This window comes from Aotus nancymaae, unplaced genomic scaffold (genome assembly GCF_030222135.1).
Source record: "Aotus nancymaae isolate 86718 unplaced genomic scaffold, 86718_ANA_hifiasm-v0.15.2.pri h1tg000016l, whole genome shotgun sequence".
NCBI classification, from domain to species: Eukaryota; Metazoa; Chordata; class Mammalia; order Primates; family Aotidae; genus Aotus; species Aotus nancymaae.
The window spans coordinates 33,569,286-33,593,834 of record NW_026988428.1 but is presented as its reverse complement, the minus strand read 5'-3'; the positions used below and the strand labels follow the sequence as shown (position 1 = coordinate 33,593,834).

Genomic DNA, 24,549 nt, shown 5'->3' with positions numbered 1-24,549 from the left:
TTTGAAGCTTAAGCTCCTCTAGTTTCACAGTAGATTTCCCCCTGGGAGGGCACTTTTTTTATGTGTTCTCTGAATCTCCCCCTTTAACATTCCATGACAAGCCTAAAGCCAGAATCCCGAGACTGCAATGCTACCCCTTCACGAGTCGTGGGGTTGTTCCGGGCGGGGCCTGCTCATTTTCACTTTCTCCACTAGAGGCAGCAGCGCACCGTGACCCTGGCTTACTAAGGTAAGAAGGCGGAGACCGTTTGCTTCGTCGGTGGTTGGTGACCAGAGTCTTGATTGACAAGCTCAGGCCTCTGAACTACAACCGTTGTTTATGCACGTACAGCCAATGGAAAGCAGAAGTGCGGCCAACGGCCAATGAAGACTGGTCTTAAGCGGAGCACAGGGAGGGGCTTCCCTCGCGGGGCGGACGCCGGGTAAAGGGTCGGGAGCGGACGTGGGCGAGTCAGAGCACATCCGGTGTTAGAAGCGCTGGTTGGCCTTGGAGAGGCTGGTTGGGAAGGTACGTCTGAAGCTAAGACTGGGCGAACTGGGAGTGAGAAATGGAAAGGGAATTAGCAGTTACTGTTTGAGTAAGAGTGGGACAGCTTCTGTCTGCGGACAAATGGCACTCTGAGGGAACGGGGCCCTGCTCGGAGACTAGACTCAGGAAAACTGGGCGGGGAGGGAAGCCAGGGAGCTGGTGCTGCGCATGCGCAACACTGCTGGAGCGGGGGTGGGGTGGAGGCGAGTCTGCGGGGTTTTGCGGGGCTTCGAAGCCCCTATTCTGCGCCAGAGCGCTGGCGTAGGCCGCTTCTCTCGCTGCCTTTTCTTCCTCCTGATTCGCGTTCCTCCTACTCCGCGTTCCTCCTGTCGTCCTGCGCTAAGTGTAGATACAGGGCCCCTTGGCCCAGCCTCGATCGTCTAAATTCAGAGCACGTCCTTCCTAAGTGAAGGAAAGCGAAACCCCACCCAACCGATTGCTGTTCTGCTGCGGCCGGGTCCTCGGATCGGGCCGAGTCTTGATGAGCGGCTAGTAGCCGAGACTCGAGGTAGGGCCTGGTCGGGCGGACTGCCCTGTCACGGCAGGGCGGTGATGTCACACTCTTCTGAGACACGCGAGGCTCCTTAGTTCTTAGCCAACGGCAGAGGCGAGAGGAGGCTGGGGCTGGGGCTACCTTCGCAGGCCCACGGGGCGGCCCCGCTCTGTTGCGATTGGTTACCTTTGGGCAGGTGAGGTGGCTTTGGTTTTTTTGGTCTTGGGCCTTGTGGGCGTCTTTCTCAGCCTGCTCAGGAAGAGCGTCGTTGGGCAGTTGTTTTTATCTGGGGCCTACTTGTTGGACCTGTGGTAATAAGTATGCTTTCGTATTTACTAAGTGTAGAATTACTACCCATTGCTAGCCCGGGCTGGTTGGGGTCATCAGCATTTCATTGACCACTCCCACACCAAAAACCACTATGAACTTGAGACTGTGTTCTAGCAACCTGTGAATGTGTAACTTAGAAGGACTGACTGTGCCTGAAACGGACAAGGATTTTAAGGTTAAAGGTAAATGGCAAATGGGCTTTTCTAGTTACTTATTGATATTTATTTATAGTTTATCTTTTGTCTGTGTGCTTTAAGAATTTAATTCAGGAAAGATTATCGAAATTGCATAAATACATTTCTTTTCTTTGAGACGGAGTTTCGCTCTTGTTGCCCAGGCAGGAGTGCAGTGGCGCGATTTCGGCGCACTGCAACCTCTGCCTTCCAGTTTCAAGCGGTTCTCCGGCCTCAGCCTCCCGAATAGCTGTGATTACTGTAGTGCGCTACCACGCCTGGCTAATTTTCGTATTTTTAGTAGAGACGAGGTTTCACCATGTTGGCCAGGCTGGTCCCGAACTCCTGACCTCGTGATCCGCCCACCTCGGCCTCCCAAAGTGCTGGGATTAACACATTTCTTATGGCCTGCGTTATACACATTTATTTCTGTAATTATTATTTTCTCGAGACAGTTTCACTCTTGCTGCCCATTCTGGAATGCAGTGGCGCAATTTCGGCTCACTGTAACCTCCACCTCCTGGGTTCAAGCGATTCTCCTGTCTCAGGCTCCCGCCACCACGCTCAGCTAAATTTTTTTGTATTTTTAGTAGAGACGGGGTTTCATCATGTTGGCCAGGCTGGTCTCGAACTCCTGACTTCAGGTGATCTGCCCGCCTTGGCCTCCCAAAGTGCTGGGATTACAGGTGTGAGCCACCGCACTGGGCTATTTCTGTAATTATTGTTTTTACACTCTTTGGTGTTTTCTTATTCCTTTTTGTCTCGTATTTCCTGTTCTGGCTTAAAGAGAATATATTGACATTTAGATTCTCTGCCGCATTCCTCCAGTAGGGACAGAATAGTTGAACCCTTGAGAAATGCAATGTGTAATTTGGATCCAGAGTTTCCTTCTTACATTTTTTAAAAAATCTGGTTGTGGAAACATGGCTTAGTACCACCTTCCTCCTTTTTTTTGGGAGGGGGGGCATAGTCTCACTGTCGCCCAGGCCAGAGTGCGATGGCACAATCATGGCTCACTTAAATCTCGACCTCCCCTGGCTTAGGTGATCCTTCCACCCCAGCCTCCTGAGGAGTTAGGACCACAGGTGGGTGTCACCAACCCCAAATAATATTTGTACTTTTTTGGGGAGATGGAGTTTCACCATGTTACCCTGGCTGGTCTCCAGCTCCTGGACTCCAGCGATTTGTTTATTTATTTACTTATTATTATTATTTTATGAGACAGAGTCTCACTCCCTCACCCAGGCTGGAGTGCAGTGGCGCAATCCCAGATCACTGCAACCTCTGCCTCCCAGGTTCATGCAATTTTCATGCCTCAGCCTCCTGAGTAGCTGGAATTACAGGTGCATGCCACCACGCCCAGCTAATTTTTTTATTTTTAGTAGAGATGGGCTTTTGCCATGTTGGCCAGGCTGGTCTTGAACTCTCAACTCTCAAGCGATTTGTGTGCTTCAACCTGCCAAAGTGCTGGGATTACAGATATAATCCTTTCCTAAAGAATAAGAATCAGCTCTCCTAAAGAATAAGAAAAGGCATACAAAAATTAGCTGGGCATGGTGGCACCTGCCTGTAGTCCCAGCTACTTGGGAAGCTGAGGCAGAGGAATCACTTGAACCTGGGAGGCAGAGGTTGCAGTGAGTTGAGATTGGATCTCTGCCTGGGCGACAGAGCAAGACTCCATCTCAAAAAAAAAAAAAAAAGGAATAAGTCAATGTAAAATTAATCCAGATACTTAGCATTTTCAAGTTCTTATACAAATGCTGAAAAATACAGAAAAAATGTATTAGGAATCAGTGTATGTTTTGGGTTTTTTTTGTTTTTTTTTTTTTAAGATTTGTTGGCTGGGCCCTGTGGCTCACGACTGTAATCCCAGCACTTTGGGAGGCTGAGGCGGGTGGATCACGAGGTCAGGAGCTCAAGACCAGCCTGGCCAACTTAGTGAAACCCTGTCTCAAAAAAATTAGCCTGGTGTGGTGGTGTGTGCCTTGTAATCTCAGCTACTCAGGAGGCTGAGGCAGGAGAATCGCTTGAACCCAGGAGGTGGAGATTGCAATGAGCAGAGATCAGAGGTTGCAATGAGCTGGCTGATTTTTGTATTTTTAATTTCATCATGTTGGTCAGGTTGGTCTCAAACTCCTAACCTCGTGATCCATCTGCCTCGGCCTCCCAAAGTGCTAGGATTGCAGACGTGAGCCACCATGCCCGCTCTCTTGCCACTATTACACTGTTTGTTTGTTTTTTTAACTTAAAAGAGATACTTAAAGTGGGACTAATCTTGCCATTTCCTGCTGGGTTGATGTGTGAGAATTAAAGGGGATATGTATATAAAAGCACCTTAAAAGTTATAAATTTTATATAAATTAGTCAGAATGTATTAGTATAGAAGGTACTACTGGCCTGAAGAGTTTCATTTTATTTCGTGAACTACCCAAGGGTATTAATTTCCTCTAGGGAAAACCACTGAATATTCTGATGCTCTGGCTTCAAATTTTTTTTCTTTACTACTTTGACCTGGCTGTACAATCTGGTAGAAGTGTCTTCTACCACCACTCTGTTTTGTTCCCCCAGAGTTTCTAACCAAACTGCATGCAGCCCTTCGTTGTTTTTATATTACACACATTTTGTTTTCCAAGGATGGTATTTGAGACCAAGGAGAGAAAGGCTGTCTCCTTGACTTTAAGGTTGCTTAAGTGACCCTTTGAGGTAGGTTCTACTCTGAGCCAGCTGGGGAATGTTGATTTGAGGCTGCAACACTCTTGATCTGGTAATAATAGGGTCTCAATTTGTTCTAGAGACTCTATAGTCCTTAAAGCCTAGGGATAGCTGAGCTGAACCAGATGCAAGCTCTGCCCTCAGGGTGAGAAGTTCCTGCACAATTAACTGGAATCCAAAACACTTGAAAAAAGAGCTTCAGGAGTGAGGGTGAAGTGAGTGTGCTGTTTGTTCTAATCTATGTGTGCTCCCATTTGGGCTAAATATGGTGTTATTGGGGAGGGATTACTGTTTTATGCTGGAAGAAGATTTATGTATTTAGGATATTAGGGGCTTCTTAGGATTCGGTATCTGTCAAACAGTTGTTATATAGAGAGAGATTCAGTAGTGTCAAAGTTTGGTACAAAAAATAATTTACTGAAGGCAGTAGGAATTTCATCTCCAGGTATTGGTTTGGTTTTGAGGCAGCTCCCTAGAGAGATGGATTCAGTATTGCTAATCCAGGGATTTGGGTCCAAGTTAAGGCAGAGGCTGGGACATCTAGGGTGTCAATCTGGGAAGACCAAAGGTCAGCCCTTGTTGAAAGGCAGTTCTTGGATTGTTCCTAAACTAACTGACCTACCTCCTGGGAGTGGCAGGGAAAGCATCAAACTATTGTGCATTTACTTCATCAAATCCTTTACCATATCAGATTATCACTTAGTGGCTATTAGCCTGTCTCAAAATGCCCATGGCCCTATGGGACAAGAGAGATGGTATAAATGTGCTGGAGGAGAGGTGTGCCATTTAAACAAAAGTACAGATGGTTCCCAATTTATGATGGTTTGACGTAACGATTTCTTACTTTATAATGAGGCAAAAGTGCTGCCTGTTCGTTAGAAACTACTTCAGGCTGGGCGTCGTGGCTCATGACTATAATCTCAGCACTTTGGGAGGCCAAGGTCGGGGGATCAGTTGAGGTCAGGAGTTCGAGACCAGCCTAGCTAACATGGTGAAACCCTGTCTCTACTAAAAATACAAAAATTAGCTGGGCATGGTGGCACAAACCTGTAGTCCCAGCTGCTTGGGAGACGGAGGTTGCATTTGGCAGAGATCGTGCCATTGCACTCCAGCCTAGGGGACAGAACAAGACTCTGTCTCAAAAAAAAAAGAAAAAGGAAAAAAAACTACTTCAAATTTTGAATTTCCATCTTTTACCAGGCTAAGAACATGTGGTATGATGCTCTTACATGAGATATTCAACACTTTATTATAAAGTAGACTTTGTGTTAGATGGTTTTGCCCAACTTCAGACTAATGTGTTCTGAGCACATTTAAGGTAAGATAGGCTAGGCTTAAGCCATAATGTTTGGTAGGTTATGTGTAGTAAATGCATAAATTACGATATTTTCAGTTTACAGTGGGATTATTGGGATGTAACTCCATTGTGAATCAAGCATCTGTACTTTTAACCAATAATGAGATTTTTTCAAGTGCCTTTACATTTCAGTTTATAATTTTCTTAAACACCACCATCCCCTTCCAAATTAATTAATTGAGTGATTTTTTTTTTTTTTTTTTTTTTTTGAGACAGTCTCACTCCCTCACTCAGGCTGGAGTGCAGTGGTGCACTCTTGGCTCATTGCAACCTTTGTCTCCCAGGGTTCACACAGTTCTCATGCCTCAGCCTCCTGAGTAGCTGGAATTACAGGCATGTGCCACCACGCCCAGCTAATTTTTGTATTTTTAGTAGAGACAGGCTTTTAGCATGTTGGCCAGGCTGGTCTCAAACTCCTGACCTCAAGTGATTCGCTCTCCTCTACCTCCCAAAGTGCTGAGATTACAGGTGTGAGCCACTGCATCTGGCCCCTCCAAATTAATTTTACTTAATATTTGGGTAAATATTAAGCCTTCAGGATACAGCTACCTGTGAGTTAATGGTTGAGTACTTTTTTAAAAAATTAATTTACATCACATGTAAATTAGCCTGGGATAAAGCTATTCTAAAATCAGACTTTTTTTTTTTTTTTTTGGAGGCAGAGTCTTACTCTGTTACCCAGGCTGGAGTGCAGTGGTGTGATCTAATCTCGCTGCAGTCTCAGCCTCCTGGGTTCAAGTGAGTCTCCTGCTCCAGCCTCCTGAGTAGCTGTGACTACAGGCATGCATCACCATGCCTGGCTAATTTTTGTATTTTTAGTAGAGACAGGGTTTTACCATGTTGGCCAGGTTGCTCTTGAACTCCTAACCTCAAGTAATCCACCTGCCTTGGCCTCCCAAAGTGCTGGGATTACAGGCTAAAACTAGACTTTTAAAGAGAGAATAATCTGGAACCTTTTTGGATTTGGCTATGACCAGAAGAAAAGAAAAAAATAAATATGAGTAATCTACTGAAGACATTGGAGTAATGAGTACACCAGTAATAATGTTAGTACACCAGTAATAAAAATGGCTACTATGTATTAAACTCATCCTGTGTATAAAGAGCTATTTTAAGAACTTTATTATCTCACCTAATCTTCAACCTTATGAAGTAAGGAATGTTATATATTACTATTTTACAAATAGTAGGCCAAACTGAAGTACAGTGAGGTTAAGTGCCAGAAGCTTGCTGCATGTCCCACCACTAAGGGAGTAACTAGGATTCAGAAGTAGCAGGCACTCTTAACCACCATGCAGGAGACATGGTTATACAGTGTATGAAAATTAGTAATAAAAACTAATGATTGGAAAGCTTTCCTAGCTAAAAACACAAAAGAAGAAGAGGGAAAAAAAAACTACTGAAAAATCACTAACAGTTCTTGCCCCTCCTTTTTGTTTTGTTTTGTTTTGTTTTGTTTTGTTTTTTTGAGACGGAGTCTGGCTCTGTTGCCCATGCTGGAGTGCAGTAGCATGATCATGGCTCACTGCAGCTTGAAATTCCATGGCTCACTGCAGCTTGAAATTCCTTGGCTCAAGCAATTCTCCTTCCTCAGCCTCCCACGTAGTTGGGACTACAGACACACACCACCACACCCAGCTAATTATTTTTTGCAGAGATGAGGTCTTGCTGTGTTGCCCAGGCTAGTCTGAAACTCCTGGGCTCAAGCAGCCCTCCCACCTTGGCTTCCCAAAGTGCTGGGCTCACAGGCGCAAGACACTGTGCATGGCCTAATTTTTTTGGCGGAGGGGAGTGAACATAACCTCAAGATTTTATTGTCTTCCTAATAAAACATAAACTGATATTTAATTAAATGTATGAAGAGTATTTTCTTAGACTTGCTGTTTTAATGTACACACTGACGCAATGTCTATCCTGGCTCCATCATTGCATAGAATGCATACTAAATCCATGATAGTTTGGTTTTGCATAGCTTTTGGCTACTTCAGCATGTTTCATATTTACTGTAATTCCTAGGTGTGTGGGAATAGTATTGAAGATAATTTTTTTTTTTAAATTTAAGGCTCGATCCTTGATAATAGTCTTTCATTTTAGGAGAAGGATAAGGGAGATACCTGGAACAAAACAACAAGGGATTTAACATGACCTAGATGTCTACTGCTAAGAATACCTGTCTCCTGCCAGCCCCTGCTGACCCTCCCTTCCCAAGCAAAAGCAGACCGCAGGAATATCTAATTCAAAACAATTTGTTTACTTGAGTTTTTTCTTGGGAAAGCTGTTTATTAAGCTCTTAGCTTTTTGTTTTTGCATGGCTCTGGCAGAGGAGGCTGGTCAGTGGTACCACAGAATGCAAAACTTGAGCAGTATTTGCATGACATGTTGACACCTTCTGACAGGTTTTCCTCTCCCAGGAGGAAGGTTTATGAAGACTTGACACGAAGCTCTGAATGAAATTAGAGGAATTTGGTTATGATTAACACCTGAACTTTTACTTCTCATTTACAAATGCTGTATAGGCAAAGTTTCCACAACTCCTGGAGGCACTATCCACATTGTATTCTATTTAAATAACCCCTCCTGGGGCCGGGCTTGGTGGCTCACGCCTGTAATCCCAGCACTTTGGGAGGCCAAGGCGGGTGGATCACGAGGTCAAGAGATCGAGACCATCCTGGTCAACATGGTGAAACCCCATCTTTACTAAAATGCAAAAAATTAGCTGGGCATGGTGGCGCGTGCCTGTAATCCCAGCTACTCAGGAGGCTGAGGCAGGAGAATTGCCTGAACCCAGGAGGCGGAGGTTGCAGTGAGCCGAGATCGCGCCATTGCACTCCAGCCTGGGTAACAAGAGCGAAACTCCGTCTCAAAAAAAATAAATAAAATAACCCCTCCTCTCTGTTTTAGAGTTGAATTGTAAGAGGCTTAGAAGTGTGATGGGACTGCTGTATTGAACTTTTTAGCAACTTGTACTTTTTTTCTTTATTTTAGTAAAATATACATAATATATTTTAATGTGTTTTTTAAAAACAAAGATTTTCACTTAACTGTGGGTTCCTCTGGAATGTTAGCCGAGTTACCTGGTTAATGGTATTGAATATAATACTTCAAGCTCTATTAAGAGCTGACTGCTCCTAGGATGAAAAATGCTTGATACGAGAGCTGTTATTTTTGAGTTATGAGTGCAGCTTAATCTTGTTTGGCTGAGTTTGCTTATTGGCCATTGAAATGTAGGTATCTTTTCTGAGCTTAACTAGTTGAAGCTAAGATTGAAACTTGGTAAGTTTATCCTATCTGGCAAAATTTGTCAGAACAGTTTTATCTCATTACTTCTCTGTATATTAGTTCTTGTCAATTTGGAACAGATCTAGAGCAAACTATCATATTTCCTTGATTCTAAGACCTACGTATTCCCTCTCACATTTTAACATTTCTGAAATAAATTGTCATCTGTACATTGTGTTATATACATTAAATGTATACAGATGCTCTTCAACTTAAGACGGGCTGCATTTGGGGAAAAAAACGTAAGTTGAAAATGTTGAAATATTGTAAGTCGAAAAATGTAAGTCCTTTTCTTTTTGTAAGTCATTTTTGTTTGTTTTTTGAAATGGAGTCTCACTCTGTCGCCCAGGCTGGTGTACAGTGGTGTGATCTCAGCTCACTGCAACCTCCACCTCCCAGATTAAAGTGATTCTCCTGCCTCAGCCTCCCAAGTAGCTGCAACTACAGGCTCGTGCCACTACACCCAGCTAATTTTTGTGTTTTTAGTAGAGATGGGGTTTCGCCATGTTGGCCAGGCTGGTCTAGATCTGACCTCAGGTGATCCACCTGTCTTGGCCTCCCAGAGTCCTGGGATTACAGACATAAGCCACTGCACCCAACCTGTAAGTCATTTTTGACTTAACGATATTTTCTATTTACAATGGGTGTATCCAGATGTAACCCATTGCAAATCAAGGAGTGTACTGAATGGGTATCAATTTTTCCCAGTGATATAGGTCAACCTTGGTAAGTCAGGGACCATCTGTACTTTACCAGGTTTATTTTTTCCCCATAAAGCTATTAAAATTGCTGTGCACTTTTGCATCTATAATATTTGATAGTTACATATTTCACTTAAATTGTGAAATAGTGATATTGAAAAACAGAAGTTTTAGTTATTTTTTAATGATTTCAAACCATAAGCTTCTTTTAAAGTTAAATTGCTATTTGACATCTCTCCCCCAACCCACACAGTCTTTGATGGTTTTGGTTTTCCCATCAACAGTTGTTACAGAGAACCAGAAAGAGGCAGTCAGTAAGTACCCCCTGGGAAATGTCAAGGAGATAACTGAGAAAGGGGGGTCTGCCATTCTCCCCTTGAACTGATTACACTGAGCAGAGTCTCGTTACATGAGCATTGCCCCTTTCTTAGAATCCCCTGGGTGTTTGAGGATCCACCCCAACCCTTCTTTAATTCTTGTAATTGGAAGCAAGAGGTTCTTTAGCGTTGCTGTTGTGAATACTGAGAAACGTGGCTCTGAAGGTTGCTTCAGTATTGTTGCAAGTGCTGTCTAGGGATGTCATTAGGGGTGTTAATGGAAGCCTTAAACAAAGACACTTCCCAGGTGCTGGATTCTGCCGTGCTGTTAAGTGTGCTCTCTAGAGGATATATTCATATTCATCTTGGTTGTGGAAGGCTTTGGTTGGCCTTGCAACAACCTGCAATAATTGCACCATCTAGGTCAAGAGGGCCCAGATCCGTGTGACTCAGAGGAGAGAGCAACAACCTTAGTAGGTTCTGCAGCTTCTCACTGTATCCACCCTTAAGAACAGAACTAACAAAAGTTCTGAGGTGAGTAGGGATGTTGATGAGAGAAGGAAAGGAAAAATCAGAGAAAGCAAGCCACCCATTATGATTGTTTCATTTGTGGAAGAGAGCCTCGGGAAGCAAATGATGCTTATATCTTTCCACTGGCCCAGGATTCCTTAGGAAATTTGTTTAGGGACTGTAACTTTTATTAGATGAATTGTTAGTGTTGTGCTGGGTGCTGATCAGAGTGCCTCATTCAGTAGGTGGCCTTTCATACAACTTATCTTTTGTGTTTGAATCCCTTTCTCTCTGCCCCTTCTTTCTGGTAGATTTAAAATGGTTGGGCATTATGGGCCTAATAAGAATTTGGAGGATTTATATTTAGAAAAGATGAAAGTTCTGATTCAATCTTTAGTACTATAGACTGAATATGTTTATTTAGGATTGCATGTGAAATCGGGGAGGGAGCAAAACTTAAGAACTTGATTTTATGGTATTGATATGATCTAACCTGGATATAGTTCAGTTAAAAAATGCCCTTTTTGACTTTGGGACAGTTAGCAAAAATCTGAATAAAGTTTGTAGATTAGAAACAGTATTGTATCAGTATGAATATCCTGATTTTGATCATTGCTTTCAGGTTATACACACTGAAATATTTAGGAGCACTGTGTCTGTGTGGTTAGGGAAAAATATTTTTACGTCTCTATATATTGCTATATAGAGAGAAGATGAAGCAAATGTGGTGAAATATTAGCATTTAGGAAATCTGGGTGAATTCTTTGTACTGTTCCAACTTTTCTGTAGGAAAGGTTCTGAAACTGTTAAAAAATATCCCCCCAAAATCCTCCTTTCTGCATAAATTCCTTTTTTATGGGGGTAGGAACCTCTCTTTTTTAAATTGTGAATTCTTTTCAGTTCAGTTCGAAAATGTATTAGGTGGGAAATTTTGATATGCATATATTTAAAATGCAAGTCTTAGTGCCAGACCCAGTTTTATAGTTTTTGTTTTGTTAGGACTAGTCAAAGTTTTATTTTTTATCCTAAGGTGCCGCTAGCGAGGGAATTCTTTTTTTTTTTCTGAGACAGAATCATTCTGTCTCCCAGGCCGGAGTGCAGTGGCACAGTCTTGGCACACTGCAACCTCCACCTCCCAGGTTCAAGTAATTCTCCTGTCTCAGCCTCCCAAGTAGCTGGGATTATAGGAGCGCGCCAACATGCCCGGCTAATTTTTGTATTTTTAGTAGAGACAGGATTTCACCATGTTGGCTAGGCTGGTCTTGAACCCCTGAGCTCAGGTGATCTGCCTGCCTTGGCCTCCCAGAGTGCTGGGATTACAGGCATGAGCCACCGCGCCTGGCCAAGGGGATTCTTCACATCTTGGAAACAATGACATAAAATTGCTTTGTGTGCCAGTGTGTAGGTCCCTTTAACTAGATTGTTAATTGAGGATTTCTCTTACAAACTAACTGCCTTTTAAAAGGGCAAATTACCTTCTGAAAGAATAGAAATCAAATGATAGTAACAAAATAGTTTGGGGAAGAAGAGGATGGGGTCATTTCCTCTGTCCTCTTTAAAATGGTTGACTATGATTGCAAATATATTGTAGAAGAAAACAGAAAAATGCTTGTGTTAGGGCTGTGGAACTTTAGGCTAGTTTTTATTTTTCTGAACTTACGTGTTGCTTTTTTTTAAAAATAAGCTGTTTGTGTGATAGTGTATGACTTAGTGACTCTAACCTTTCTTTATTCTACAGAGTGGAGGCTGTGTTGCACAGACGCTGGAACCATGAACATATTTGATCGAAAGATCAACTTTGATGCGCTTTTAAAATTTTCTCATATGTAAGTGTTTTGATCTTCACTGGTTTTGTATTGCATTTCTTTTCATATCTCTTTTTCCCTTTTCCTCGTTTATAACTTTTGTATATATAAGGTAACAAATTAACTGGGCTGGAATCCAGAGAACCGGATGAAAATGTCCAGATTCTAAAGATTGCTGTGTGGTTACTGGAAAGGCATTTATTCTAGCTTGGTTATTGAATATTTATAATGTTGGGCTTTTGGTCTTACTCAACAGTTAAAATTCTGTTAACCTATTTTTTTTTTTTTTGAGATGGGGTTTTTACTCTTGTTACCCAGTCTAGAGTGTAATCTCGGCTCACCACAACCTCCGCCTCCCGGGTTCAAGCAATTTTCCTGACTCAGCCTCCCGAGTAGCTGGGATTACAGGCATGCGCCATGTGCCACCATGCTCACCTAATTTTGTATTTTTAGTAGAGATGGGGATTTCTCCATGTTGGTCAAGCTAGTCTCGTACTCCTGACCTCAGGTGATCCGCCCACCTCAGCCTCCCAAAGTGCTGGGATTACACTACGTGAGCCACTGCGTCTGGCTGTGTTAACTTATTTTAAAAATAATCTTTTTGGGCCAGGCGCGGTGGCTCAAGCCTGTAATCCCAGCACTTTGGGAGGCCGAGACGGGTGGATCACGAGGTCAAGAGATCAAACTATCCTGGCCAACATGGTGAAACCCTGTCTCTACTAAAAATACAAAAAAAAATTAGCTGGGCGTGATGGCATGCGCCTGTAGTCCCAGCTACCTGGGAGGCTGAGGCAGGAGAATTGCTTGAACCCGGGAGGCGGAGGTTGCAGTGAGCTGAGATTGCACCACTGCACTCCAGCCTGGCGCCTGGTGACAGAGCAAGACTCTTGTCTCAAAAAAAAAATAATAATAATCTTTTTTATTATTATATGCTTTCCTGAAAGTATTTTAAACTATTTGTAACAGAACTTTTACATATTCCCAGGAAGGGAAAGAGAGAAATGCTTCTTCTTAGCTTAAAGTTGAGATTGGTGTGGGAGTCATTGCTCTTATTCACATTCTTTTCTTAGAACCCCCTCAACGCAGCAGCACCTAAAGAAGGTCTATGCAAGTTTTGCCCTTTGTATGTTTGTGGCGGCTGCGGGGGCCTATGTCCATGTGATCACTCATTTCATTCAGGTAAGAATAGTTTTCTCTCCTGGTCGCTGTGGTACAAATTGTGTTAGGAAAAAACCAGCTCAGCGAGGTGGTCCAAGGACCCTGTTCCTCTCTTTAATCTTTATCAGTAGTTTACGATTTAAACTCAGCCATTAAATCAGGACATGTAAAGCCATTTTAATTTTCTGGCAACTGTGCCCCCTCTAGATACTAAAAACAGAATGTCTTAACGTTGGCACTGAATGGTGTGCTTCTGACGTACAGGACCTCTACCTACTGAGGAGACACATGACATGCATGCTGGGATTCTTCTGCACAGAAGTCTTTTTATCTTTTCCTCCATTCTTCCTTACAAAACACTGATTGTATGATTAATTATCAGGAGAGGCAGGATTGAGACCTTTAAGAAACTGACCCATTTTATTTTCTGATAACTGTTGTCTGCATTGTTGGGTAAAAACCTTCAACAACTTGTTTTTCCTATGTTGAGGGAGAATTTGGGTTTGGTCAGTAGGAGTAGAAGGTACAGTTTGAGGAATAACCAGAAAGTGTGAAGACTCAATAACATAGTCTTGTCCCTTTGTGGAGTATCCTTTTTAGCATAAATGTAGAGGTGGGCCTCTGTTGGTATTTGCCACTGCTGAGAACTATCCTTATGTTCAGGCAACTCCCAGCAGGGATTGTGTGAAAAATTATCTAGACACTCAAAGGATAGGGCTTTGATCACTTGAGTTTTAGGCAGGGTTAGCCCTTAAGTAACGTAGTAAAATACAAATCAATCCTTGTTATTCACAGATAACGTATTTGTGAATTCACCTACTCATTAAAATATGTAACCCCAAAATAAATACTCGTGGCACTTTTTGCAGGCATGCAGAGTGGTGAAAAAGTTGAGTCACCCTGCTGTGCGGTGTTGTCAGCTGAGGTCGAACACAACAGTGCTCTGCCTTCTTGTTTCAATTCTCATATTGTAAACAAATGTTCTTTTCATGGTCATTTAGTGCCACTTTCTTTGCATTTTTGTGCTTTTTATTGGTGATTTTGCTGGTTTCTTTGAGTGGGGGTCTTGCTGTGTTGTCCTGGCTGGTCTCAAATTCCTGGGCTCAAGTGATCCTCCCACCTCAGCCTCCCAAGTAGCTGGAATTACAAGTGCATGCCACCATGCACTTGGTTTAATTTTGCTGTTCAGAATGCAAACAGCATAGTGCTGGAGTGCTGTCTAGTACTCCTAAGTGCAGAAAGACCATAATGTGCCTTATGAAGAAAATATTAGATAAGCTTCATTCTAGCATGAGTTATACTGCTGTTGTGACTGCAAGTTCAATGTTAATGAATCAAAAAAAACGTCAAATGAGGTGTCCTTAAATGGAAATACACATAAAACAAAATATCTGTTGATCTTTTGATGAAAATATTGTGACTATAGGCTTGCAGGAACCTACCTACCTTGTATTTCCCCTAGGAACAAGGGGGCTTACTAATTCATTGTCCACTGTGACTTTATAATATAAACACTGTAAATGAGAATCAACTTCTTCCTTTAAAGGGAGGAAGGAACTCCAGTGTCTACATCCATCCTTAATGATTTCTCTCTTTTCTAATGCCTGTAGCTTTTCCCACTGGCATTAAAAAAAAAAAAAAACTTTTTCTTACTACAAAGCTAATATTTGTTCATTTCAGAAAATTCAGAAAAAAAAAAAAATTGAGAAAACAGACTAGCAATGAGAAGGAAGTATTTTTTAAAATTCCATAATCTCAGCTGGGTGCGGTGGCTCACACTTTGGGAGGCCGAGGTGGGCGGATCACCTGAGGTCAGAAGTTCGAGACCAGTCTGGCCAACATGGTGAAACCCCATCTCTATTTAAAATTTAAAAAAAAAAAAAAAAAATTCCATAATCTCAACTTCCAGAAATAACTACTTAAAACTTTGGCTTCTTTACAGTCTTCTTTATATGTATGTGTCTTGGTGTTTGGGGTTTTTGGGTTTTTTGTTTGTTTGTTTGAAGTGATCAAAAAGGGATCATTTCTATTTGTTCTACAGATGGAATGTGCTTCACGCACTTGTCACGTTGATTTCATCTTTTCTGTTTTTTTGGGTAAGACTCACTAATAGTTTGACTTGGGTAGTTGTACTGTAGTTGAAGAACTACCCAAGACAGAAGAGCTTCCAGCGTCCACCAGGGTCCTGACTATGCCTCAGGGCTTCTGGATTTTCTCCTCAGCCCCACCCCTGAGAAAACACTACTTTTTCCCCTGCCTCCAGGTTAGAAGCAAATGTTAGGAAGTTCAGATGAGTATTTGAACCCAATCAAGGTCACTTGCAAAATAAATTTGAAACTTTCAAATGTTTAATGATTGACTGATTATGACTCTGACAGGCTGGCTTGCTGTCTGCTTTGGGCTCCCTGATATTGATGATTTGGCTGATGGCAACACCTCATAGCCATGAAACTGAGCAGAAAAGACTGGGACTTCTTGCTGGATTTGCTTTCCTTACAGGTACATTAAGGGATTTGTCTAATTTTGAGGGGTGAACTATATTTTCAATATCTCTTAGCCTTTTTTTCTCCTTCTTATTTTCGAGACAGAGTCTCGCTCTGTCACCCATGCTAGAGAGTGCAGTGGCACAATCTCAGCTCACTGCAACCTCCGCCTCCCAGGTTCAAGTGATTCTCCTGCCTCAGCCTCCCGAGTAGCTGGGATTATAGGCATGCACCACCATGCCCGGCTAAGTTGTGTATTTTTAGTAGAGACGGGGTTTCACCGTGTTTGCCAGGATGGTCTCCAGCTCTTGCCCTCCTGATCCACTCGCCTCGGCCTCCCAAAATGCTGGTATTACAGGTGTAAGCCACCGTGCCTGGCCTCCTGGCCTGCTTTCTAATTTCATATAGGGTAATCTTGTTTCCCCATCCACATGGAAAACTTTCTGTGTAGCCACTGTGACTGTGTGTCTGAGAAAAATAGGCATTTTTGTGTCCAAGAAAAATAGGCATTGTGTACTTGAACAAATGAGGTTTAAGAGCTTAGGTAACCTAACTTGTTAATAGTAGACATGAACTATTAATAAATTAGACCTGAATATCTAACTTAGTTGGACCCACAGTGGCAACTATCATAGGAGCTTCTGTTCTAAGTCTTACAGACAGTGCATTAGAGCTATACATTGAGATCCATTGTGGACACTTTGCTGATTCTCAAGAAAAGAATTAAAAGCACAGCTCTTCTAGAATTGTCATAAAGGAAACAAGACTCAAGCTATATAATAAAAATATTTGCAAAACAACATTTGAATTAGTACAGCTTGTCCTTAGTGACAATCTAATCTATACAGTGTTGGAGAAATTTTAGAAAGGAAGAGATTTAGGGATTAAGATTTTTGGGTCAGGGCTAGCTAGTTTTTGAAGGCATTAAGGGCTGGAATCATCAGAAGGAAAGAGGAAAGTAACTAGAATGAAAGAGATGTTGGAGCTGGAACAGGTTGGTTGCCCTCCTGTTGGCGGGTATCTACCTGCAGAACCAGTCTGGCTTTTCTTTGCTACAAAGGGGAGTCAGTCCTGCATGACTACAAGGTTGCTGGCCATGAGGCGGTGTTTTGCTCTTTATCCTTTTTTTCTGTTCAATTCCTGATCTGGCCTATATCACCATCTCACATCACTCTAGCTCTGAAATGTTTGACATGCCTGTTTTATTTTCTTCTAATTTCTGTTCCCTCCCTGGGGTCATCCATGATTTTCAGCTAAGAGGACAGTTTTGCAGCTACACCAAAAAAAAAATAATGCAGTCAAGTATACATTTTATTGAAAACAATTAACGGAGGAGGGGAGAGAGAGTTAATTCTTTAGTCTACATTTGTTAAGAGCATGAGTATGCCTATACTTTGGGATCAGCTTTTGGATGAGGATCCTATTCAAGAATTGATGGTAATACTGTGTTCTGGGCTTTTTGGTTTTCTAGGAGTTGGCCTGGGCCCTGCCCTGGAGTTTTGCATTGCCATCAACCCCAGGTAACTCTTGATGTAGTGTTTTATGTGCTTTTATCTTTATGAATATACCTTCTAAATATAGACTGTATACCTGTATACAGGTAGACCATATATCTGTATACCATTAATCTAATGGTCTTTTTCCTCTAACAGCATCATTCCCACCGCTTTCATGGGCACAGCAATGATCTTCACCTGCTTTACCCTGAGTGCACTCTATGCCAGGCGTCGTAGCTACCTCTTTCTGGGAGGTAGGTGTGAACTGGGAAACATGGAATGAGGCTCCTCTTTAGCCAGAATTCTCACTAGCACTCCTTCCTCACCCCTAACTCCTTTGTGACTATCGAGTTGAGATTAAAAACCTTCATTCTGGGAAAAGTTAAGAAATGGCTTTAATGGGATTGCTTTACTTTGCTTCTCTCAAGAAAGCTTTTTGCTGTGTCTTACAGGTATCTTGATGTCAGCCCTGAGCCTATTGCTTTTGTCTTCCCTGGGGAATGTTTTCTTTGGATCCATTTGGCTTTTCCAGGTAAGACTTTGCATAGAACTTTCTAGCAGCCATTTGCCTCACACTTTTTTTTTTTTAAATACTTCTTTCTGCACTACTTTGGGCAGTGCTTTCTAAGCCTTGCCATTCACCTTCATAGGATGGAGCCTTCTGCCACACAGACTGCACAAGGTTGGGCATTGCTAAGAGAAAATGGTTTGCTCAGAGACGATTTGTGTAAGGCCAGTCCAGCAGTGGCTAATTGTTAAAATGATTGAAAGTCTTCCAGTGACCAGTGCAGAATTGTGATTAGGGAAGTAATGTGGTTCTTCACCCTAGGCTGCTGTTCTCATGAATGGTAATGTTCATAGGGTTAACATTTGATGTACTTTCAAGTGGCCATGAGCCAGAAAGTATGGCTGTTTTTTTTAGTCTACAACTTTCTGCTATATAGTAACTTCATCTCATTCGTTTGTTAGGCAAACCTGTATGTTGGACTGGTGGTCATGTGTGGCTTTGTCCTTTTTGATACTCAACTCATTATTGAAAAGGCTGAAAATGGAGATCAAGATTATATCTGGTAAGTGTGGGAACTAGTCTTTAACAAGCATGAAGGTTGAGGCACATTGTTCCATTCCACAGCTGAGCTTAGTTTGGTATTGGCTGAACATAGGTGTCCAAGCTTTGGGGGTGTATGTGGTAGGAAACCTATGGTTTTTGGAACTGTATCCCATAATCTTCCTCAATTCCTGAAAGACTTCAGATTTTTTAAAAATCTGGGCTAATAGGCCAGGCGTGGTGGCTCATACCTGTAATCCCAGCAATTTGGGAGGCTGAGGCAGGCGGATCCCTTGAGCTCAGAAGTTTGAGACCAGCCTAGGCAACTTGGTGAAATCCCATCTCTATTAAAAATACAAAAAAAGTAACTGGGCGTGGTGGCACATGTATGTAATCCCAGCTACTCAGGAGTCTGAGGCACGAGAATCATTTGAACATAGGAGGCGGATGTTGAAGTGAGCCAAGATTGTGCCACTGCACTCCAGCTTGGGCAACAGCAAGACCCTGTCTCAGAAAAAGGAGGGGGAAGGAGGCTAATATATTTATATATCCTTAGTGACTATCTCCAGGCAGAGGAGCAGGAGATAGCCTTTTTCTCTTTATACTTCTGTATTCTTTAAACGTTAAACAATGAGTAGAAGATATACTCTTATTTAGAAACAGGGTTTCACTTTGTTGCCCAGGCAGTGTAGTTCCATGAACACCCTTGCTGCAGCCTGAATTTCCTGTGCTTAAGCAATCCTCCTGCCTCAGCCTCTTGAGTAGCTGGAACAACAGGCACACGTGACCATGTAGGCTAATTTATTTTTTGTAGAGATGGGGTCTTACTATATTGCCCAGATTAGTCTGAAGCAATCCTCCTGCCTTGGTCTCCCAAAGTGTTGGGATTACAGGCTTGAGCCACCACGCCCAGGCACTTTTTTTGTTTGTTTGTTTTTTTGAAACAGAGTCTTGCTCTGTCTACCAGGCTGGAGTGCAGTGGTGATCTTGGCTCACTGCAACTGCAACCTCTGCTTCCTGGGTTCAAGTGATTCTCATGCCTCAGCCTTCCTATTTGCTGGGATTACAGGTGCTCGCCACCATGTCTAACTAATATTTGCAATTTTAGTAGAGACGTTTCTTGTTTCACCTTGTTGCCCCATGAGGCTGTGGTCTCGAACTCCTGGCCTCAAGCAAAATGCCTTCCTTGGCCTCTGAAAGTGGTGGGATTACAGGCATGGGCCAGCACGCCCAGCCCACATTTCTTTAAATGTTGTGATTCTCTCAAAGTCTCATGACTAATTAATGGTAGTTCAGGGTTCACAGTTGGCCCTCTGCAGAGTCCAAAACCCTTGAGACAGGGCTTGCTCTGTCACCCAGGCTGCAGTAGGCAAGTGGCACTGTCATGGCTTACTGCAGACTCAACCTCCCCAGGCTCAGGTGTTCCTCCCAGTTCAGCCTCCTGAGTAGCTGGGATTATAGGCGCATGCCACCATGCCCTGCTAATTTTTGTATTTTTTGTAGAGATGGGTTTTGCTATTTTACCCAGGTTGGTCCCAGACTCCTGGGCTCAAGTGATCCACCTGCCTCGGCCTCCAAAAATATTGAGATTACAGGTGTGAGCTTCCGTACCCGGCCCAATCTCTTTTCTCTATGCTACAGGACTTAGATGAGTCTAAAAGGATCTCAGACACCAGAGTTTTACTTCTTTAGTTGGGGGTAAAGTGTGGGAGAAGCTGGCTTGTGGGGATGGAGGTGGGGTTTATATTCTGCATCTTCGTGTGCTTGTGGATAAAAGAAAGTCTGAAGTACAGATCCTAATCTGGTTCTTGCCTTTCAGGCACTGCATTGATCTCTTCTTAGATTTCATTACTCTCTTCAGAAAACTCATGATGATCCTGGCCATGAATGAAAAGGTTAGTTAGCCTAAAACCCAAAGATGAGAGAATGATGGCTCCTTGGCTTAGCATGTGCTCGCACACTATGTGGGTCCAGCGTAACTGTAAGGCAGGCCACTGAGTAAGGTAAATCAGAAGTCTTCAGTTGTTAGAGAAAAAGCAACAAGGAAAAAAAAAACTTTTTTAAACTAATCCCTGAGCTTAGTATCAAAGGGAAAAGAGCTTCAGTGGCAGTAAACATAACCTACTATATGAAGAATTTAAAGGCTATATAGTTGTGACTCAGAGAAAGGTCCTATGGAGGACATTTGTAAATTTTGTAAATTTCAGAAGTAGACTAATTTTAACCATTTGTTAGTCTTAATTTTTTTTCCAAGGAAGCATTCTATATAGGGCTAATGGGTATCAAAATGGTGTAATCCAGCAGTGGGGGGAACAAACGAGCTTTTCTTTGCAGACCTTGTATTACAGAGCTAGAGACAGTGCAGTGTTAGTGGGAGCAGCTGACCAGATAGGATTGCTGTCTCTGTCTAGGCTGTGCCATGGGTGGACTGAGCACCAAGCAGCTCAGTTTTTATTCCTTAATACATTGAGCTTCCACCCAAGACTGAATGAAGAATTCTGCTGGACCAAATTATTTCTGAATGTCAGTTCATGCCAAAGACTCATGCTCACCTTGCAGAGTGGAGCACTTCCCGGGCCTAATGGATGCTTGGTGGTCTTGGCCTCTGGTTTCACTCTTCTAGGATAGAGTGCCATCTGCAGCCTTCACCGTTGGGATCTGAGCTGTGGTGGCTGTGAATAGCCTAGAGTGCTCAGGCAGCCCACCTAGTTACTCCTGGGGTTGGGGTGGGGGCAACTGCTTAAACTTTATTCTCGGTAGGTCTGTCGGCAACTTTGGGAACCACCAGTAGGACGTGATTAAGATTCAGTTCTTGCTGAGCTAAGGAAGCATTTCTCATTCCTTTTTAATTGTCTGGCTCCCTTCTAGTCCCAAACTAAATGCTCACTCAAGAGTTTTAGCTTGAATGTCAAATGTCAAAAATTAATTGGGTGATTTTTCTCCATTTCTAGGATAAGAAGAAAGAGAAGAAATGAAGTGACCATCCAGCCTTTTCCGAATTTGACTTACTCTCCTTCCACCCCCATTTCCTTTTTGCACACATTACAGGTGGTGTGTTCTGTGATAATGAAAAGCATCAGAAAAGCTTTTGTACTTTGTGGTTTCCTCTATTTTGAATTTTTTGATCAAAAAACTAATTAGCAGAATATAGTTTGGAGTTTGGCTTCGTCTTCCTGGGGTTCTCCTCGCTCCCTTTTTTGTTAACCCCATCCATAGCCTCTTCCTCTGCTCAGGCAGCCAACTTGCCGTGATGAGGAGTTGGGACCAGCAGAGGGCGGTAACTTCAGGAGTCCACTTTCCCACCAGTGGACCTGAACTGTTTGGTACAGCCACCTGGCCCTTCCTTCCTCATCATTGTTTGGTATGCACACAGTTCCTGTGGGACTGGGCCATGAGTTTTCCATTGGAAAGAAGTTCACTGGTCCCATTGTTAACTCAGCCTTGTTACATCTGAACTGTCAGGCCCTACAAAGAAAATGGAGAGCCTCTTCTGGTGGATGCTTTGCTTCCTCTGAGCTGCCCACACTGGTCTAGCAAACATACCTTTCTGCTTTGCCTTCACAAAAGTAATGTGGATTTGTGTGTGTTACCTCTCCCACCCCTTGCCTGACCCTCAGCGAGTCAGCCTGCTTCCATCCATGGGTGGGAAGACCAGCACAAAGGGAAGACTAATTCTTGTCAGGCATTTTTGAAAGGGCTGATTATATGTCTCAAGGTACAGTATTGTAGGATTCCCCTAAACTTGCCCTGTTTTTGTTTTTTTAGTTGGTTATCCCCTTACTGAATGTTCTCTACTAGGTAGCTGTGATTAAGTGTCCCAATAGAGCAAGGATAGGGAAAGGGAATGGTTGAGCCTCTGGAGCTCATTGTAACCAATCCTGCCAGACCTGTTTGGGGCAGCAGGGAGCAAACCTAGATAAGGACCTGTTTGAGGCAGCGGGGAGCAAAATCTTTAGTAACCAAGTGCTTCCTCGTTCAGATCAACAGAACAGGACTGTGATAACATAGGAGGCAGCAATCCTAATAGTCCATCAGTGCATTTTAGTCTGTCTCGAACTAGATACCAATTGGTGGTGTCAAGCCAGAGATTCAGGGCAGTAGATAAATGTTCACTTTACTGATGCACTTTAGTTTTTGGTCTGTTACCTATTTCCAGAAATTTGTGGCCTTTTAGGCAGGAGTTAGGTGACCAAACCAGCGAGAGCCCCAATCCCTACAGCTTTTGGCTTCCAAGTGTGGGTGGACAGTTCTAATGGCGATCTCCAGCTCCTTCCCTGTGAGCTGCCACAGACAGCTGCCCACAGAGGGGCCAGTGTGGGGTATGATTGTTTCTCTGAGCTAACAGTGTGAGAGGATCGAGCCTTTGAAAGCTCATTACCAGTAGGACATAATGTTTGGCTCTCCTTATTCCCAACCAGTGCACAGTTTGACACAGTGGCTGTGGGTTCACAGTGCATCATGTCACTGTGCTATCCTATGAAACCATTTGTTTGCAGGTTGTGTTTATTCCTGGAGTGGCATGCCACCTAGAATGGCTCACTTTCACTGAGGGTGCTGTTCTGATTTAGCTGCTGCCTCCAGCCTCTGGCTTGATAACTTAATAAAGGGACTTTCTTCCTATTAAACCCCTGTTAGCAGCTCTCCATAAATTTGGTGATTCTCTGCCAGACCCAAGAATTTGAGTTACATCTCTTGAAGCCAAACTCTACCTTCTGTGCTTTTATTGCTTGGAATAATGGAGTTCTTTAGAAACAGTGCCAAGAATGACAAGATATTAAAAAAGAAAAAAAAAACTACTTTTAAAGAAAATGCTTAACAGATTTTTAAAATACAGTTATCTCTAATTACCACTTTCTTTTCTAGTTCCTTAATTTTCAGCTCAGGCTGTATTCTAACTCATACTGTGAAGACAAAGGTGTTTTTGATTCAGAAATATATGAACTCTACATAGTCTTAATTTGTAAAAAATAAAGAAAATTCCTTAACCTTTCTTGGTGTTTGTGTTAAATTCAAGGGTACTGCTGGTCATGGAGCTTGTGATACTGCCTGGTTTGGTAGTGGGGGCTGGGATTGGGACACAATTGACTTTGTGCCCTCGGGATGGAAACAGACAAAGCCCCCCACTTAGACCTCCCACTGTAGCCCCTACATGCCGCAGATGTTGAGAATTTTCTCTGTCAAATATGTAGACGCCAGTTCTTTATCCAGTCCTCTCTGCCCCCCTGCCACCTTTGCTGTAGGTTGTTTGTGGTAGTGGTAGGTGCAGTTGTTTCAGATGTGCAGCCAAACTTTGGAATTTAAGGATACATAATTGGAAAAAAGGCAAATGATACGCACTTAATTCTGCAAAAATTTTTTTTTACATTAAAATATTTTTGTTCTTGTCGCTCGCTCTATTGCCCAGGTTAGAGTACAATGGCAGAATCATGGCTTACTGCAGCCTTGACATCCTGGGCTCAAGCGATCATCCCGCCTCAGCCTCCCAAGTAGCTGGGACTACAGGTGTGTACCACCACACCTGGCTAATTAAAAAAAATTAAATTTTGTAGAGACAGTGTCTCACTATGTTGCCTAGGCTGATCTCCAACTCCTGGGCTCAATCAGTCCTGTCTTGATCTCCCAAAGTTCTGGGATTACAGGCATGAGCCACCATGTCCGGCCCCAAAACATTTTTATGACCCTCCAAAAAAATCTCTCCACTCATTAGCAGGGTTAATTTCCTTCTCTCTCTCTCTCTGTGACCCCAACAATTACTAATTTACTGTCTCTAGATTTGCCTATCCTGGACATATCATATAATCAGAATCATATGTAGCCTTTGGTATCTGACTTCTTTAACTTAACATTTTAAAGTTCATCCACATTGTAGCATGTATCAGTACTTCATTTATTTATTTATTTGTTTGTTTGTTTTTTTTTTGAGACAGAGTTTCACTCTTGTCGCCCACGCTGGAGTACAGTGGCACGATCTCGGCTCACTGCAACCTCCGCCTCCTAGGTTCAAGTGATTCTCCTCCCTCAGCCTCCCGAGTAGCTGGGATTACAGGCACGCACCATCACACCCAGGTAATTTTGTATTTTTTTTAGTAGAGACGGAGTTTCACCATGTTGGCCAGGCTGGTCTCGAACTCCTGACCTGAGATGATACACCCGCCTCA

At 42.9% G+C, this 24,549-nt stretch overlaps 1 protein-coding gene across 1 annotated transcript; it reads left to right on the top strand.

Moving 5' to 3' along the window:
• The first annotated feature begins 409 nt into the window (after positions 1-409).
• On the top strand, positions 410-23,381 carry TMBIM6 (transmembrane BAX inhibitor motif containing 6). The gene is made up of 10 exons (XM_012441257.3): positions 410-508; positions 12,140-12,227; positions 13,277-13,385; positions 15,743-15,863; positions 17,319-17,367; positions 17,500-17,597; positions 17,796-17,875; positions 18,313-18,413; positions 20,211-20,286; positions 21,343-23,381. Exons 2-10 carry the CDS (start codon positions 12,172-12,174, stop codon positions 21,364-21,366), a joined length of 714 nt encoding a protein of 237 aa, XP_012296680.1. The 5' UTR covers positions 410-508; positions 12,140-12,171; the 3' UTR covers positions 21,367-23,381.
• Positions 23,382-24,549: the final 1,168 nt, after the last annotated feature.